The 20,184-nt window shown below is 44.3% G+C and overlaps 1 protein-coding gene across 1 annotated transcript; it reads left to right on the forward strand.

The window, feature by feature from the left end:
- Positions 1 to 6,822: 6,822 nt before the first annotated feature.
- LOC128626044 (spermatogenesis-associated protein 31D1-like) lies at positions 6,823 to 13,371 on the forward strand. The gene is made up of 3 exons (XM_053656417.1): positions 6,823 to 6,886; positions 9,445 to 9,505; positions 9,762 to 13,371. The coding sequence occupies exons 1-3, from the start codon at positions 6,823 to 6,825 to the stop codon at positions 13,369 to 13,371; spliced, it is 3,735 nt and encodes a 1,244-aa protein (XP_053512392.1).
- The last annotated feature ends 6,813 nt before the right edge of the window (positions 13,372 to 20,184 follow it).

A 20,184-nucleotide genomic window follows, 5' to 3' on the forward strand; every position in this document is an offset into this window, starting at 1 on the left:
AATTCTTTCCAATCTGATTAGTTGATCATAGCTAAGATGATTTCTGAGAAATAATTTTCCAAATGATGTATTTCCTTGGTTACAAACAATCCTCATTAATTACTATTTATGGGCAAGTCTCACATCATCTGCTACATATAATAGCTAAGGAATTTATTAGTGCTTATAAATTTATTAGTGCTTAATTAATAATGTCTTATTTAGTTTTATGTGACAATAAAGATTATAACAATATGATTTTTTCAGAATTAGAATCTTCATTTATTATATTTTGTTATTGTGGATACTTAACATGCATTTGAGCTGTTTATTGTCTGTCTTTCTCCCCAAAGAATGTGGTTTCAGAGAGGAGAGGTCTTTTCTCCTGTTGATCTATCTCTAGCGCTTAGAACAATGCCTGGACCATAGTTGGAGCTTAATAAGCACCCGTAACTCAGCTAAAGAACAGTTGTGGTAGAAATATTAAGAGGTTGGTCTATGGAGTCAGAAACCTGATCCAAATCCTAGTTCCACGATTAACAAATTGTGTAAACTTGGGTGAGCAAGTAAAATCTAAGAGCCTCTGTTTTTCCATCTTTACTGTGGGATAAAATACTTCACTAGATAAGAAATTATTGATCACCTGTAGGAGATCAATAAAAACTAGAGGAACTGAAACCTTAAGCAGTGCTAAAATCACCATTACTTAAATACAGCCCCAGAGTATGGTAACCTAATTATTTACCATGACTAAAATGCTTTTTGATCCAGCAATTCCACTGCTAGGATTATATCCTAAGAACCCTGAAACACCAATCCAAAAGAACCTATGCATCCCAATGTTGATAGCAGCACAATTTACAATAGCCAAGTGTTAGAAGCAACCTAGGTGCCTATCAGTAAATGAATGAATCAAAAAACTATGGTACATTTATACAATGGAATTCTACACAGCAGAAAGAAAGAAGGAGCCACTACCCTTTGCAACAACATGGATGGAACTAGAAAGCATTATGCTAAGCAAAATAAGCCAGGCAGTGAAAGACAAATACCATGTGATCTCACCTTTAACAGGAACCTAATCAACAAAACAAACAATCAAGCAAAATATAACAAAAGACACTGAAATAGAGAACAGTCTGACAGTGACCAGAGGGGAGAGGGAGGGGATTTCAGGGGAAAAGGGGAAGGGTTTGCAGGTACAAGTATAAAAGACACATGGACAAAAACAAGAAGGGGTGGAAATGGGAGGGAGGAAGGAGGGGGGAGGACTGGGTGGGTGGGCTGGGATGGGGGTAAAAAGCAGAAAACTATACTTGAACAACAATAAAAATAAAAACAAAACAAAGCAAAACAAAACAAAATAAAATGCCCCTTAGTCCTAAATGATAGAATAGTAGATTTCAAACTTTGATGTGCCCTAATGTCAAAGTGCAGCTTCCTGAGCTCCACCCCGAAGATGTGAACTCATTAGGACTGGTACGGAACTGGGATTCTGCACTTCTGACACACTCACTGGCCATTTGATGCAGATGATCTATGGACTGCTCGTGGACAAAAACAAACAAAACAACGAAGGATAGCAGCATAATTTAACCTACAAATTTAGATTAAGAGGTTTATAGCTCTGTAGTAAACTTCTATCCTAAAATAAGGGGAGGGCCAAGCAAGCAGGAAAGTTTGCACCAGCGCCCCCACCCCCACCACCCTGCAGCTCAGAGAGCTGTAGGATTCTGGTGGAATGCCAAGACTGTTCCAAGGATGGGGACATCTGGGCTGCTGGGGCTATGACTGACCTAAAAACATTTCTAAGTGTTTGGAAGCTTTAAAAGCCCCATAAATGTTTTTCTCTCCCTCTCCTTGTTCAACCACTGCCACAGCCCAGTCTTAAAGCCATGTCTACAGCCAAATCAATCTAATCCATGTGTTTGTCTTGTTTAGACTTGAGTTAAAAATGGTTTTAGTGTTAGCCCTGGCTGCTGTAGCTCAGTGGATTGAGCTCGGTTGTGAATCAAAAGGTCACTGGTTTGATTCCCAGTCAGGGCACATGCTTGGGTCACGAGTCAGCTCCCCAGTGGGGGCCACATGATAGAAAATCACATTGATGTTTCTCTCCCTCTCTTTCTCTTTCTCTTGCCCTCTCTCTAAAAATAAAAAATAAATAAATAAATAAAATATTAAAAATGTTTTTCGTGTTAATTTATCAGCAAAAGAAACCCTTTACAATGAAAATAAGGAAAAGGAATTCATGTACCTTTGCTAGCTAAGTGACAATAAATATCCAGAATTAAAGAATGGGAGTTAAAAATGGAGAAAAAGGAAGAAGAAGGTACCAATTCAAAAGCAAGTAACAACTATTCTACTAGTGCTGCTTAATGTTTAATTCTGTTCAAAGCAAGGGTTCTCCACTGCTTTGAACTCAATAATTTACGCCTCTCTCACACCCATCCCTTCACTCTTGGTACAGCTTCACCAAGAGTGAAATAGTTTTGATACCTCATCATAATAGTTGTGTAGCTTTTAAGCTATTTTTTGAAATAAACATTTTCATGCAAGAGACTAGCCTTTAATCACAAGCAAGTCATAATGCTATTTGTGTTTATTTTAAGTGTATTTGATTGATTATGCTATTACAGTTGTCCCATATTTTCCCCTTTGCCTCACTTCAGCTGGTTTCACCATTCCCCCCAGCATTCCCCAACTTTAGTTCATGTCCATGGGTCATATAAATTCTTTGGCTTCTCTATTTCCTACACTATTCTTTTTTTTTAATTTATTTATTTATCATTAGAGGGGAAGGGAAGGAGAGAGGGAGAGAAACATCAATCTGTGGTTGCCCTTTGGGAATCCCCTGCTGGGAATTGGCCTGCAGGGAATCAGCCTGCAACCCAGGCATGTGCCCTGACTGGGAATCGAACCGCGATTGTCTGGTTCGCAGGCCCGACCTCAATCCAATGAGCTACACCAGCCAGGGCTTCCTACACTATTCTTAACCTCCCCCTGTCTATTTTGTACCTACAATTTATGCTTCTTATTCCCTGTACCTTTCCCCTCATTCTTCTCCCTCCCCCTCCCCACCGATAACCCTCCATGTGATCTCTATTTCTGTAAATCTGTTCCTGTTCTACTTGTTTGCTTAGTTTGGTTCTGCTTTTGTTTTTTTAGGTTCAGTTGTTGATAGGTGTGAGTTTGTTGTCATTTTACTCTTCATATTTTTGTTCTTCTTTTTCTTAGATAAGCCCCTTGAAAATTTCATATAAGGTCTTGGTGATGATGAACTCCTTTAACTCGACCTTAGCTGGGATAAGCACTTTATCTGCCCTTCCATTCTAAATAATAGGTTTGCTGGATAAAGTAATCTTTGAATACTTCTTCCCAGCCCCTTCTTGCCTGCAAGATTTCTTTTGAGAAATCAGCTGATGGTCTTATGGGAACTCCGTTATAGGTAACAGTCTCCTTTTCTCTTGCTGCTTTTAAGATCTTTTTCTTATCTTTATTTTAACCTTGGGTAATGTAATTATGATATACCTTGGTTTGTACTTCCTGGGGTCCAACTTCTTTGGGTCTCTCTGCGCTTTCTAGACTTCCTGAAAGTCTATTTCCTTTGCCAGATTGGGGAAGTTCTCCTTCATTATGTTTTCAAATAAGTTTTCAATTTCTTGCTCTTCCTCTTCTCCTTCTGGCAACCCTATGATTCAGATGTTGGAATGTTTAAAGTTGTCCCAGAAGGTTCCTAAGCCTCTTTTCATTTTTTCTGAATTCTTGTTTCCTCGTTCTGCTCTAGTTGAATGTTTATTTCTCCCTTTTGCCCCAAACTGTTGATCTGAGTCCCAGTTTTCTTCCCTTCACTGTAAGTTACTTGTACATTTCTTTATTTTACTTTTGGGAGCTTTTACTTTTTCCTCTATTTTGTGACCATACTCAACCAATTCTGTGAGCATCCTAATTATCAGTGTTTTGAAAGGTGCATCTGGTAGGTTGGCTATCTCTTCATGTCTTAGTTCTACTTTTTAAGTTTTGGTCTGTTCTTTCATTGGGCCATTTTTTTCTTTTGTCTTGACATGCCTGTTATGTAGTAAGGGGCGGAGCCTCAGGTATTCCATCTGGCAGGGCAACCCACATCACTTCGCTGTGTCACTGTAAGTGGGGGAGGGGTCCAAGAGGAGACAGGGCCTCTTGTTCAGCTCTCTGCTGGCTTTCAGTCACTTCCACCGCTACCCACAAGCAAACTAGGTGCTTCTGCTGTGGATTCCCAACTGGGTGGATTTGTGTACATTTAGACCCTGTGGGTCTCTCCAACAAACTCTCCTGTGAAGCTGGAAGTTTCTCCTGCCTCCTCAACCGCCCCCCCCCACGGGTTTTTTCAGTCAGAGGTTTTGAGCCTTTATTTTCCTGCACTGGAACCCTGGATTGTGTGGTCTGACTTGCTCCCCAGTTGTTCCTCTCTGCTTATTCCCATGCTAGTATGGGACTCCCTGCTCCACCAGCTGCTGTCTTGCCTTGAATCTCCCCTGCCAAGCTGCCCAACTCTCCCTTTTCTACTGGTCTAGATGAATGTTTCTTCATCCACCCCAGGGCTGCTTCACACCACCAGACCCCATGCTCCCCTTGCTGGACGTGAGACCAATACCTCATGGCTAGAGGCTAACCAGGGTAGCCTAGGAGCCAGAGACCTGAACCCAACCCCACAAATCCATGCTTCCTTAATTTCATCTGTGGTGTGAGAAATGTCTCAGGATTTTAGGACAAATCTACACTGTCCCAGTGTTGCTGCTGGTCACTGCAGGCCAAGGGGACATAGCTGGGTGGCCAGTGGAAGGCACCCATCTGAGTTCTGCACCCCAGAGCACTGGCCATGATGCCAAGAGACATCTTCCCAGCAGACAGCAGTCTTGGGTTCCACTGCCGACAGGGACACCTTAGAGCCGCAAATGTCTCTTCTTTTCTTTTGTTTCTGGCTTTATCTGTTATATTCCCCCCTCAAAAATAAGTGAAAATGAGTGTCCTAATACATCACCAAGCATCACAAATGAACCAATAGGGGACAGGATTAGGTATTAGCAAGCTTATTTTGTCCATCTTCGTTTGGGTATAAATTTTTAATTCATAAAGCAATGCACCATTAGAACAATTTTAAATAATACATTAAACTGTCCTGGGCACCACCATCACTGAAATGTTTTTAAAGTAATTTTGTTAGTGAGAGCCACTGAATTGCATTGGCAGCGTGTTGATCATCCCACCATTCATTACACTCTAACTGAGATGTCCTTCCACCAGCGCATATGGCCAAGGTTATCTGTTCCTGTATGTTTGATGCTAGAATATGGTGACATTTGTTCAAAGAAACGAATGAGGCTCTTAAACAGCTGGCTTTACCTTGCTTCACACAATACACATTCTCCTGAAAAGTTGCACCTAAGTAGCATGTATTAGTCATTGTTTTGCATTTTATATTCCTTTAGAAAATAAAAACCAACACTAAAATCTTTTTTTATAGATAAATTGTGACTTCCCACACCAAGTTTGCTGGAAATGAAGTACACCTATAAGAATTATTTATAAAATTAGGTAAACACTGAACGTACACATATATTTGTCTGTGAGTTCATTCAACAAGTATTTATTACCACCTGTTGGGTGCCAAGCACTGGCCGAGAAGCTGGGAATTCAGTAGAAAGCGAGACACAGTCCCTTCCCCTGTGGAGATCATGATCCACTGGGACAGTCAGACTAAGCCAGTGAACGAATGCATAATGTGGTTTCAGGTAGCAAAAGTTTTCTGAACAAAAATAACACAGGAGAGAGGAATAGAGGATGCTGGTAGACAGTGTATTTTAGGCATTATATTAGCTTTCTGTTGAGCCATAACAAATCTCCTCCAACTTCATGGCTTAAAGCAACACAAACATATTATCTCACATTACCACTGGTCAGGAATCAAGGCCTACAGTTCACTGCATTCTCTGCTTAAGTCTCACAAGGCTATAGTCATAGAGTCAGCCAGGCTGGGTCGAATCTGAGGCTTGGGGTCCTCTTCCAAACTCATGTGTTGTTGGCAGAAATCAGTTCCTCCAGCTGCCCAACCCATGGAGGCAGAGGGACAATGTCTGCAATGACCCACCAAGGGTAAACTTCACACAGACTCAAGGCCTAGAGTCTGATCAAGGGAGTCAGATTCTGCTGAATCAAAGGTCCCATCTACCCAAGGAGGTACACCAGGGGGTTGGAGGTCATGCAGTCATCTTAGAATTGTACTTCCTACAGTCCCAATGGTCTCGGAAGAACTTTCCATGTTGGTGACTTTTGAGGAAAGACCTGGAAAACATCAGAGACTGAGCTCTATAAAGGTGACCAGAAGAAAATGTAAAAGTACATTGGATTGGAAATGGGTTTTCTGACTCACATTTTATTTCTATTGGCCAATACCATGATAGACACTGACAAAATGTTTATAATGATGCTCAAAATAAGCACTATGTGCCTTCCTAATTTACCAGTGAGAAAACTGAGCTTCTAAGAGGTTAACTAACACCTTCAAGTTCACACAGTCAAAATGTGCTAAGACCAGAATGTGGACCTATGTGAGGAACAGAGCCACATACCAGCTTCATGGGAATACCACCGGTGCTGTCACATAGGGGACACACTCAGGAGCACTCAGTGCTGGGTTTAATGCTCCACGTCACCATTTTGAGATTCTTAGTAATTTTATCTAAGAATGTGGTTCATAAGAGAAGTCCAAGGTGGCAATGGAGCATATGCATAAGCCCAGAGGATGCACACGGGTGAACACCTGCCCTTCCTTGCCAATCCGTCCACCTGCAGCACTTGGGAACCCGCATGGCACAGAAGTCCACTGGACTCATGATGGTCAGAGCTCAGGGAGACTCCACACAACTACAAGGTACGCTGTTATGTCTACAACTAAGTCAAGAGGGGTGCTGACTGTGCTGAGAGCCGACATCACTTTCATTTGAACCAGACTCCTTTTGGGGGTCCTGACAACAGCTGCACCCATGTGGCTCAGCCCAGGGCTGGTGACCAGGAAGGGAGTGAGAGAGCACTGGGACCATCCCTAGAAAACTGGAAATGTATCAGAACCCTAAACCAATGACTTGTCTCCAATGAGTCTCCTCAAAGAGCTGCACATTATTCTACCAGAGCTTTTGTAAAACACTCCTCCTTGGAGACAGTACAACCAAGACCAGTGTGTGATCTGGGACCAGACTTCTGTGGGGTGAGGTCCCTCAGTTGGTCGCATGGGGATCCTACTCTACCAAATGCCACCTTGGCCACCTCCACTGCTGCCTGAAAAGCTCTGGGGAGAGTTTCATTACAACCTCGGGCAGGGGTTAGATAAGTGTAAAATATGGGAGTTGATATTTTAAGCTTTTATTTTATTTGTAACTTACTGAAAAAACTAAAATTTGTTCTTTACTCTTCACAAAACCTTAAATAAATCTAAAGGAACTTTAAGTTCTGTACCTGGGTCCCTGTAAGTAGGATCTGAAGGTATATGTGATCCTGAGTGTAAAATCTGAGCACAAGCAAAATTTCCAGGCAGTAGTTCACACTAGCGAGGTAGTAGACAAGGTGAGACCAAAATAAAGGTCTCCAGGCATTGAAGGGGACCCAGGTAATAGCTGGATTACAGATGAAGGAAGAGAAGCATTCATTAAGGTAAATACATTGTATGTTAAAAAGCAAATTGGAAAATTGGATAGCAGAGTAAGGCAGAAGGACCTAGAGGCCCAAGAAGGGTGGGAGTGGGCTGTGGACACACCCTCTTGAAGGCATACCCTGCCCCACTCTCAGAAACCCTTTATGACTTGTCCATGCTGTGTGATGCAGGCCTGGCAATAAAGTCCAGAGGCTGTGCCCTCAGAGCTCAGTTGCATCAAGTAGCTTTGCAATTCAGAAAATGGATCTCAACCTATTTCTGAATAGCCTTCTTCACGAGCTCTATCTGAGCTTCTTCCCAGAACCTGAACAGAAGACTCGCAACGTAATTTACATCACCTTGTTGTGGTTGCTCCTGTTGCTTTTGTATTTCCTGGGGGTCATTCCATCAGCCCCAACCTGCTGTGAAAATGAACACACTCAAAAGGTAAGGAGCCCTGAGCGAGCCCCAACAAATAGATAAAGAGATACTTAACCTTTCTTTCCATTTCTGTGTGAGTTTGCTTGAGCCAGAAACACACTAAAGATGGGATGTCTGAGGAGAGAATAAAACGTCACTCTTCCAGGGGAAGACCAGGCAGGGTTAGGGTTCAGGGAGCACTCAGGTTACCATATGAAGCTCACACACCATCTGGGTGTAGTGGCAGGTTTCTGGCTAAAATCCCAAATACAGTGATTCCCTAGTTCTGGATGCTTTGGGATCTCTGCAAGACGTCAGAGTTAATCAGCACTTTAGCATGAGTCATATTCGCCTGTCAAGCATCAGTAGACCAAGCCTTTGTGCTGGGCTGAGGAGGAGAGCAATGCTGAGCCTCTGAGCAGAGGCTGCAGCCTGAGCTGCTCCATCTCAAGTCATAGGGTTTTGTCTGAGGGAAGAGAGAGTCAACTGTGGGCCTCAGATCATATGCCCACAGTGAGTACAGGACATCTGAGTATGGAGTACGGACCTCATAGATAAAACTTTATCCTTGAGTCTTTCTAAGAAGAAAAATTAAAAACAGTTTAAAGCTTTAAAAATTGGTTTAAAAAAGCACAAAATTTTACCAATTAAAATGAGGTCCATTGGCTCAGAGGGACATTATTCTTGGACAGTAAATGTCTGACTTTCCTAGGGAGAGGAGTGAGGGAAATGAGTCCCAACCCCTCACTTATTTCTTCTTGTTCTCAGCATCGGGGCAGAGCCAAGAGGAGAAGGAAAGGTGGGACACAAAAAGGTAAGGTGCTGCCCATCCCACTCTAGCTCCCCAAGAAGGACCCTCTCTCTCTCTTTTCCATAAGGTACCAGGTCCATGATCCCTGCTGGTTGGGAGGTAGAGTCTCTCTCAGAAAACAGAGCCCTCAGAGGGGAGGTTCATGGAAAGACAGTCAGAACCTGAGACTTCTCAGATGCCCTGCTCTGCAGCCCCCGGGTCCCTACTAGGAGGCAGTGATGGACCTGGGCAATGGGTGTGTCCCAGGAGGTGTCCAAAGTCAGAACATCTGTTCCCTGACTTCGTGAAATACCTTGGCTTCAGGCTGATTAGTTTCCTCATTGTTGGAACCACTGACCTCTCTGCTTCCCAGAGAGGTTTTGAGCATCAAATGAGATAATGTATATAAAAGTAGCTTATAAATGAAGCAACACACACGGGACCTTATAAACATTCTTGAGCATTTGGCCTCATCTACCAATTCTTGGGGCTTTCAGAGACTACTAACCAGAAGGTCTCCCATTAGGGGACTCCAGTGGAGTACCTATGCATCTGCCTTTACTACATGTAACCCACACCCTCGGTTTACCAGGTTCAAGATATTATCACAGGACAGAAGAGGAGAATAGGAGGCTGAATTCTATCCTGAAGAGGTGAGTAGTTTTCCCCTTTTTCCTGATCCCTCTTTAGCATGTTCTATGCAATTCCAGGGGTACAATGCAGCCTTCCATAGTCACAGGAGGGGGTGGCCATAGGAACGGGAATGTGAGTGAGTGCCATGGGGTGAGTGCTACTGAGTGCATTGTGAAGTCACGGATGTGGGGCAATGTGAAGGGGCAGTAGGCTTCAGGTGGCCCACCCCCTTCAGGCCAGTGGGTCCTTCTTTCCCTGATGTGGTCCTGGCTGCAGCTTTGTACCTCCTGTCTCCTGCAGGCCCCTGGGCCAGCATCATGATACCAACTGCCTTCATCAGCATTCATGTCTGGACCCCTCCTGTGAGGTGTATAAGAACACAATCGCTGAGCTCAGTCCGCTGCCATTGCCAGAGGCCCTGGAAGATTCTCCTGCCTCTGTGTTCCCTCTGGCTTCCACAGCTCCTGTGACTCAACCATCATTCATTCAGTCTCCTGCCTCCTCAGCAGACCCTCCAAGAGGCCTAATCCCACTTCATCTGCCTGAGCCTCTCCCACCGGCCCCCTCTCTTATCTCCCCCAACCCAAGGACCCCCTTGGGTAAATTTTTCTCACCTTCACCACCGGCTCAAACTCTACCTCTAGAGCCTTTTCCTCCCTTGGAGTCCAAATTCCCAGTGCACCATTCTGCACCTCAGCCAAAAGACTCATTCTCTTCGAACCTGGCACAACGTAATTGCCATCTAGAGTCTCCTGCCCTCCATTCTACAAAGACTTCTTTTGCGGGAGACGCTGCTGCCAAACTTATAGATCCTAGACGCTTGCTGTTTCTCGGCCCTGATGAGCATGACTCGGTACAGCAGGACTCATATCCTAAGAGCAGGGAGGACCATTTAAAGCAAAAACTTGTCCAGCTTTTCTGGGGTCTTCCATCTCTGCACAGTGAGTCCTTGTCCTCTGCTCTCCATGCCTTGGGTGACTGTTCCTCAATCTTCGTTTTCAATAGCATTTCTAATGCCTCTACAGGCCAGGAATCCCCAGTACTTCCTTATCTCCTACCTCCTTCCTTGCTCACAGTCCAATCCCAGCCCCTGCCTAAAACCCTGCCCCAATCCCAGCCCCTACCTCTCACTCAGATCCAACCCCAGGCCCACCTTCAGCCCCCACTCCCCATCCTACCATCCAGTCCTGTACCCCAGAATAGGATCTGTGGAGTACAGTTCCATGGACCCCAGAATGAATTAGACTGTCTCACCTCATCTGAAATGCAATGCCTAGAGTGGAATGTGTTGCAGAAGATACAAGGAAGTTTATGGGGCTTGCCCTCCATTGTTCAAAAGTCTAGGGAAGACTTCTGTCCTTCAGCTCCCACCCTTCCTCACAGGCAGCCCTGTAAGGCCTATGTTCCAATCTCCATCGCTCCTGGAGATTTTCCTGTCAGCAGTGAACTTCGAGAGAAATTTGAGCATCACCTTCAAAAGAGGCTCATCCAACACAGGTGGGGCCTGCCCCACAGGATCCTCGAATCTCTGTCACTGATGAAGCCTCGAAAGTACCGCAAAGACATATGTGAGTCAAGGAGCTGTTACGGCCTCTCATGGATCTCTGCCTATAAGAGCCAGAGCAGCCAACCCGGAAGCTTCCATGAGTGGGGCCCAGAAATGTTTCAGCAAGAGGAGGATGAGGGGACAGATGAAGGAGACAGCCAAGACAGTGATGCAAAAGGTTCGTCGAGTGACTCAGAGAGCTCTGCAGATACGAACTCGGGCTCTGACTCTGAGAAGGACCTAGCCACAATGAGTCGGTCGGAAGAAAACTCAGTGGTGGCAGGGCTGAGCAAAAGTTCGAGGGAACTGGCAGAGCTCCTGCAAGTACATGTGAGCAGGAAGTTTGAGGAGATCAGTGAGGGTCAGCTGCCCGAGACTGTGCATGGTTCCTGGCACGCCATTGAGGAGACTCGTTCTGTAAAATCCGACCATGAAGGAAAACAGAGTACTTTGCTGCCATCAGTGAATGGGGACTTCTACTTGAATACATCTCAGGAGCTTTCTTTCCTTGAGCCTGGTGCACAGAAGATGCTGGAAGCTCATATTACCGACCTTCGTACAGGGACATTGCAGGACCTTCCCTCCAAATTCCTTGAAATAAGAGAAATCTTTAAATTGAAAGAGACTTCATCCCACTCCTCGTTCCATCGCCACTCTTCCTCCTCAACTAACCTGACTTCAATGGTGAACTTCAAATCTGGGGGCAGCATGCCCTTGAGGGGAAGCCCTAAATCCCTTCATGGAGAAAACGTAAACGTGGGCACAGAAAACTCAGCCAGTGTCCTGAATTCTTCTCTTTCTGCCACCTCACTTGTGGGCAAGGAAGGACAGGGCACCCTGAGACAATCACCCTCTGACATCAAACACCGGCTTATAGAAGAGATTCAGACCATTAGGCAGACTCTTCTGCCTGTCACAAACAGCAACCGTGTCAAAACAAGTCAGACACATCTTCCAACAGCAAACACTCACCCCCCAGAGCTGCCTGCAAGGCGAGCTGGGGACAGACACGACCCAGAGGACAAGAACGCGAACACTAGCAACAAAACAGAAATGCAACTGGGCAGAAATAGGAAGGAGAAAGCAGAACCTGCTGCCACGTACAACACGTCCAGGGAGATAGTCAAGGCTGAGGAGCTTAGTGCTCTTCAGTACAAAACCAGTGACAGCTCGGAAAATAAAACGCCAGGAGCTTCCCAAAAAATAAATGTGAATAAGACCACAGGAACAACTGACTTAGGATCTGACTTAGACCCTGAGTCATCAGACTCTAACAATGATGAGTTAAAGTCTAAAGTGGAGAAGAGAGAGAATGGACAGACCCAAGGCCAACCCACTGACATGTCCCATGAGACTAACCAAGCCTCCCTGCCTGGTGCCCAGGGTGTCTCCGGTGTGGACATGGCAGCTGCCCAGGTGCTGCACGTCCCCTTGGGGGAGCAAACAGTCAGTGTGGAGAAACAGCAGGAGCCTTGGGTCCCTGAGCTGACCTCAAGGTTGTGTCCAGATAAGAATTGCCCACCAGCTTTAAAGAAAGTAAGCGCCAAAGACTCCAAGTCACAGGAGCTTGGTGGAGGGGATGCAGGGGTGGTAACATCCCAACCTGGAAGAAGGAGATTACCTACTCAGGTGGCATTAGAGAAGACAGTTGGGATCAAGTCTTCCCAGACCCTGTCAGAGAAGAGACAGTGTACTCCCGATAGTCTTTTTATTAATAAACTGAAGGTTTTTTTCCAAAAACTTCTACCTTGGCCAAACAGCAAAAATCACGAAGACCCCCAGCTGAAGGGCAGCCCCAGGTCACCTGCACAGAGCAGAGGCCCAGTAAGGAGCAGGGCTGCCTTTATGGGGATGACAGAAACCCAGAAAACCATGTCAGACATTGGGAAGTTCCCAGAGGAGAGACTGGGGCCTCGGCACCCAGGAAACACCGCCTGCCCTCAGGAGCCCCTTCCACGTGCCGTGAGGTTTGAGACAGTGCAGCAGAGGAAAGCAGCGTGGACCCAGGTGGAACCTGTACAGCGGCCTGCTCTCAACCCCAGGCCTCCAGCCTGTCATCAGTCTTGCCGCCAAGCAGCTGTCTTTGCTGGTCAAACCCCTACAAGTGTCGTATACACTAGGAATGAAGGCAGACACCCGCAGCAAGATGGGGCATTAAAGGACCAGCGCTTATATCAGCAGCGCACCCGATCTCTGCCCTGCAGGGGGACTGTGACCCATCACCCAAACCCCACCTGCAGGCCTCACCCTGCCCAGGGGCCGCCTGCTGCTCCCACCACTGCACAAGGCACTGTGTTCAGACGTCCATATCTGTTTCTTACACCCAAATTGCTTGTGTAGCATTTCCAGGAAAGTCCTTTCCTGGACAAAATACTCATTTGCCTAATAAATGTCTCTACTAACAGTCAGTCTGTCCTGTGTAGTGTGTTGGGGCATGGGTTTTGGGTATCTCAGGGCCTGTGCTGAGGGAAAGGAAGGAGTTCAGCTGCTACTAATTGCTTCCCTTGCTTCCAAAAGTGACCAGTACCCGGGAACTCTCACTGAGAAGTAAACATCATGTGGCCTCCCCCAGAGCCCACTGCCTCCCTGATGAAGTTTGAGGAGATGGGCTCTGGGTCCTATCTCATAGCTTAGCCTTCATGAGCATGGACAGCAGCCCACACCTTCGTCCTCAGGGAATGTTTTACATCCTTTTGGATGGTAGGCAAGACAGGCCTTCTATATCTGAAAAAGGTCAAGGACAGGCATATTTTCCAGAAAATATTAGTGGAGTAGAGACAGTGGCTTAATCATTATTTAGAAGTCCTTGACCAAAGGATCCCACAGGTGGGTGAACCCTGAACTGGAGTGTATGGGGCCATATTGGGCTGGTTGGGATTGAGTCTAGGAACAGCATAAACACTGCTTAAAAATCTTCCTTGTGGGTCATGTTCATGTGTTGGGGAAACATACTTTAACCTTGACACTTATGTAGTTCTACTGGAAAGTCACCTTGGGGAAGTCATGTGTTGGGGAAGTGGTCCCTGTGGCTGGGTATTTCTTCAGGCTTCTGGGTTGATGACTTTTATTTTTTGCTGCTGAGCAAAAGCATAACTCAGCTATCAGTGGTAGAAATGTTAACCAGGCATCCATCTGCCTCCCCAGGTGAAATAAATGTGAAAATAAGGAAACATGCCTTACAGTGATGAGGAAGTAAGAACAAAAAAGAGGGGGAAGAGTGGCTTTGCTGGTGGACAAAGGTTTCTGTCCCTTCAGCCCCACACAGGGATCCTGTCTTGCTCTCAGCTTCACCTGCCGAGACTAATCAAAGCCCTGCACAGCATACTGATGTCTTACACCAAAAATACATGTGCTATCCTTGAGAACCGAAACAGTATTAGCAGGGATGGCATCTCCGTTTTGGGGAAAGGTGAACTTTGGGAAAGGGGAGATATACAGGATCTTCATGTGAACAGCACAGCTGGTAGGGTGGAGATGCCCCTCTGACATTCATGGCTTTGGTGGAGCTGCAGTCTCCCAAACACCAGCAGCTCATGAAGCAGAGGTGAGTTCTAGAGTATGCACCAGGGTTACGGATATTTCAGTGCTCGCCATGGACCTCCATGGAATGTTTGTTTTCTTTTTTTTTTTTTGCCAAACTGGCACACATAGCAGTCTGGTGGGAAGGCAAGTCCACTCATACAGACTGAAACCCAAAAATGGAGTGAGTGTCCCAGTGAGCACTTAACGAAGTTTTCCTAGTAAGCCCAGTGAACCCTGAATGTAAAGAGGAGAAAACGAAACACAGAAATCATATGTCCACCACAGATCCTTTCACTACCACACTCGTCCCATCTTGTCCAGACTTGCGCCATTAACCTTACAATGTCGGAAGCTTAGGATCACAGGAAAAATGCAGACTTTGTGAAAGCCCGAGTAGGGAGACAAATGTGGAATGGGGCCCAAAGCAAGGAACTGGAGGAGGTGAGCAGGCAGGGGAGGCTCTAACATCCATGTTCACTAAGCAGCCAATAACCAGCCCCTTAGTTCCTACACCATCTCATCTCAGGGCCTTTAGCTCCTCTAGAGTGCAGTCACTGCTAAATATGGAGCTCATTACCAGGATCGCCTCTGCCATTGGGAATAATTCAGTCTGACCTTCCACCCTGTGCTGTGGCCTCGTCCTCTGTCCTTCCAGCATAGATGCCCCTTGTTCATTTTTCAACTCCAGCTCTTTCATTTTTCCACGTACTTCCTGTCAAAGGTTTTGTCTCCCTTCCCTACCAAGGTGGACTTGATGGCCTATCAGGTCACTAACATTTAAAATGGGCCTTTTCCAGTCCCCTTTAATCTTTCCTGTCTGGCAAAACTTCAACTCTGTTTTTCCAGAAATGTCTTCCTGTAAGTAGTGGATCAGTATTGCACAAAAACCTCCCAATCGATTCTATTGGTGCCCAACAACTACCTGGAAATCATTCATTCATCCCACAAATAATGATCCCATGCTTACCAACATGTGAACAAAGCCGTTGGAGTTTAGGTCCCTGTTTCCTCAGTCCATTCTCTCCCTAAAACTACTCAAGTGTATCTCAAATCTCACTTTCCTCAAACCAAGGCCATCTCTACTTGCTCAACAGCTGTGCTGGACCACTGTCCATAGAGGAACTAGAAGCCATGAGATGGGAGCTTGTCGACAAAACACTTTAAAAAATCACTTTCACATCATTCCTTTCTTTTTCCTTTTCTATTATATGAAAAGTCGTTTCCTTCCCAATGTCAAAGAATGACACTTCCTGAAATCATCTTATGGAGAGACGGCTAAATCCCTGTCATGACGGACTGATGCACCTACCAGTGGCAGTTTGCCCGCCCCCCTTATGAGATGCACATCTTTTATTTCGTTAAAGCTTCTTAACACAGAAATGTGTAAACATTCCTAAGAGCAGATAGAACAATATATCTTCCCATGTATCCTTACCCAACTTTCACAATTATCATTTTGCATGTGTAATACATTCCATTTTTACAATATGATAAAGTGGAAAAGCCCATCAAAACATCTTGCCATCCATCTCTCAGACATATGTTATGTACCCATGTCAGCATTTCATTTTTCTTTCATATTTATCCTATGTAGAACACACTTATGCACCACAGATGTAAACAGCATTGAGCTTCAAAGGCTTTGGCGATCACTTCTGCTTTGCCTTTTACTCAGCCCTGAGGAGTCATTTGAATTATTTTCTCAACTACATGCAAGAAGTAATCTTACAGAGTAAATACAGTGTGCAGTATTGCTGTTCCTTAATCACACGGTAACTGTACCATCATGCTAAATGTATAAATGTAGCAAACTACAGAATTGGCATTGCTGTATGTGTTTTTGAATATTTAGAATTTTTTCCTGTCACACGTGAAAATAATTTTAACACAGTAGATCAGACGCATTTGTCTATCTGTTTCTTTCCCAAAGTGCCATTAAAAGTAATAGATTAGATGGAAAGATACTCAACATCACTGGGAAAAAATGAAAATAAAAAACACTATGATATAGCAACAGACACAAAGAAATTACTAGAATGGGAAGGTCAGGTAAGTGTTGCTGAGAATGTGGAGCAAGTACAACCCTCATGGGTTGCTGGTGAGAATAAGAAAGGATGCCACCACTTTGACAAATAGTCTGGCTTCTCAGACTGTCAGAGAGTCACCATATGACCCAGCAATTCCACCTAAGAAATGAAAACACATGTCCACCCCAAAGCGTGTAAACAAAGGTTCGTAGCAGTAGTGTTCAGTATTCATAAAAGCGAAAAGGTGCAAACAACCCAAAAGTCCATCAGCTGATGAATGGGTAAACAAAACATGGTGAATCCATACAATGTAATATGTTTGACAAAAGTATTAAGGCATGCTACAACATGGATGAAACTTGAAAGCATTATGCTAAGTGAATAAAGCCAGGCGCAAATGATCATGTATGATTCCATTCACATGAAATGTCCAAAACAGAGAAAATGGAAAATATATCAGTGGCTGCTTGTACCTGGGTATGTGGGAGGAAAGGAGAAAGGAGGAATAATACTAAAGATAATAAGATTTCTTTCTGAAGTCATGAAAAAGTTTTAAAATTGATTGGAGATGCACATATCTGTGAATATAGTAAAACCATAAAATCATACATTTTAATGGGTGAACTGTATGGTATATGAACTATATTTAAATAGTTGTTGAAACAAGTAAAGGATTTAAAAAGACTAAATACTTGAGGAGAGTTCTGGCCAAAATGGAGGCACAGGTAGATATGCTTTGCTTCCTCACACAACCAAAAGAAGAGTAACAACCAATTAAAAAACAAAAAGCAACCAGAACTGCCAGAAAATTGAACGGTATAGAAGTTCAAGAACCAAGGAGTTAGAGAAGAAATATTCATCCAGACTGCTAAGGGGCAACGGCGGGCAGCCAGGGCAGAGGGAACACGTGGCAAGGTGGTGGTTGGTAGACCAGTTGGCTCCACATTCATGTGAGAATAAACTGGGAGGAACAACTAGGGAGTGGGACAGAGTGCACAACCCAAGGTTCCCGTGCAGGAAACCAAAGCCCCAAAACCTCTGGATGTAAAAACTGTGGGGATTGTGGCAGCTGGAGAAACTGCCAGTCTCACAGGAGAGTCCATTGGAGGGGCCCACGGGGTCCTACCACATACTCAAGCCAACCCACCTAGGAATCGGCACCATGAAAGCACCTCTAAGGCTGCAATTCATTTGTGGGTAGAGGGGGAAGTGACTAAAAGCAGCAGTGTCCCCTCTCAGACTCCTCCCCCACATATAGAGCCACAACATTGAAGTGGGTCACCCCACCCTGGTGAATACCTAAGGCTCCACCCTTTACAACACAGCAGGTGTGCTGGGACAAAGAAATATGTCCCAAATGAAAGAATAGATAAAAATTCCAGAAAAAGAACTAAGTGACAAGGAGATAACCAACCTATCAGATTCAGAGTTCAAAATACTGGTAGTCAGGTTGTTCACAGAAATAATTGAGTATGGCCGCAAAATAAAGAAGTGAAGGCTACACAAAGTGAATAAAGAAAAATATACAGGGAACTAACAGTGACAGGAAGGAAACCTGGACTCAGATCAACAATTTGGGTCAGAAGGAAGAAATACACATTCAAACAGAGCACAATGAAGAAACGAAAATTCAAAAATATGAGGAGAGACTTAGGAAACTCTGGGACAACTTTACATGTTCCAACATCTGAATCATACAGGTGCCAGAAGAAAAACAGGAAGAGCAAGAAATGGCAAACTTTTTATTTTTATTTTTAAATATATTTTATTGATTATGCTATTGCAGTTGTCCCTTTCCCCCCTTTATTCTTCTCTACCTTGCATATCCCCTCCAACCTATATCCCTCCTTCCTAAGTTCATGTCCATGGGTTTTACATATAAGTTCTTTGGCTTCTACATCGCCTATACTATTTTCAACCTCCCCCCCCCCCCGTCTATTTTCTACCTACCATTTATGCCACTTATTCCCTATACCATTTCCCCCATTTCCCTCTTCCCCTCCCTGCTGATAACCCTCCTTGTGATCTCCATTTCTATGATTCTCTTCCTGTTCTAGTTGTTCACTTAGTTCATTTTTGTTTGGTTGGTTTTTTTAGGTTGGGTTATTGATAGTTGTGAGTTCATTATCATTTTACTCTTCATATTTTTGTTCTTCTTTTTCTTAGATAAATCCCTTTAATATTTCACATAAGGTCTTGGTGATGATGAACTCCTTTAACTTGACCTTAGCTGGGATAAGCACTTTATCTGCCCTTCCATTCTAAATAATAACTTTGCTGGATAAAGTAATCTTTGAATACTTCTTTCCAGCCCCTTCTTGCCTGCAAGATTTCTTTTGAGAAATCAGCTGATGGTCTTACGGGAACTCCTTTGTAGGTAACAGTCTCCTTTTCTCTTGCTGCTTTTAAGATTTTTTTCTTATCTTTAATCTTGGGTAATGTAATTATGATATGCCTTGGTTTGTGCTTCCTTGGATCCAACTTCTTTGGGACTCTCTGAGATTCCTGGACATCCAGATTGGGGAAGTTCCTGGACATTCCTTTACCAGATTGGGGAAGTTCTTCTTCATTATACTTTTAAGTAAGTTTTCAATTTCTTGCTCTTCCTCTTCTCCTTTTGGCACCCCTATGATTCAGATGTTTAAAGTTATCTCGGAGGATCCTAAGCCTCTCCTCCTTTTTTGAAATCTTGTTTCTTCATTTTGTTGTAGTTGAATGTTTATTTCTTCCTTCTGCTCCAAACCATTGACTTGAGTCCTGATTTCCTTCCCTTCGTTGTTGGCTTCCTATACCTTTTCCTCTATTTCACTTTTCATAGCCTTCACTTTTTCCTCTAACTTTAGACAGTAGTCAACCATGTCTGTGAGCATCCTGATTACCAGTGACTTGAACTCTACATCTGATAGGTTAGCTATCTCTTCATTGCTTAGTTTTATTTTTCCTGGAGCTTTGATCTAGTCATTCATTTGGGCCACATTTTTTTTAATCTCAGCATGCCCATTACATAGTAAGGGTTGGAGCCTTAGGTATTTGCCAGGGCAGGGCAACTTGTGGCTGTGTTGTGTTGAGGGGTCTGAGAGAGAATAGTGCCACTTGCTTAGTTTTTGGCTGGCTTTCATTGACTTCCCCAACTACTCACAAGCATTTGGGCCCTTCTAGTGCTGATTTCCAGGTGGGTAGGTTTGTATATGTTCTAGGACCCTGTGGGTCTCGCCAATGAACTCTTCTAGGAGTTTCTTCTGCTGTCTCAGCCCTCACTGGTTTTTTTCAGTTAGAGTATTTAAGGACTTATTTCCCCACTCTGGAACCCTGGATTGCGCAATCTGTCTCACTCCCCAGTCATTCTTCCCAGTTTATCTGTACGCAAATGTGGAACCACCCACTCCACCAGCCTCCACCTCCCCCCAAGTCCTCTTTGCCACAAGTCCTCTCCATACCAGCTTCCTGCTTCTGCCCCTCCTACTGGTCTGGACAAATGTTTCTTCTTTAACTTCTTGGTTGTCAGACTTCTATACAGTTTGACTTTATGGCAGTTTGGTTACTTTTTGTTTTTAAATTTGTTGTTGTCCTTCTTTTGGTTGTGCAAGGAAGCAAAGTATATTTA

Source organism: Artibeus jamaicensis, unplaced genomic scaffold (assembly GCF_021234435.1).
Source record: "Artibeus jamaicensis isolate MK-2021 breed Jamaican fruit bat unplaced genomic scaffold, CSHL_Jam_final scaffold_1964, whole genome shotgun sequence".
In the NCBI taxonomy this organism is placed as follows: domain Eukaryota; kingdom Metazoa; phylum Chordata; class Mammalia; order Chiroptera; family Phyllostomidae; genus Artibeus; species Artibeus jamaicensis.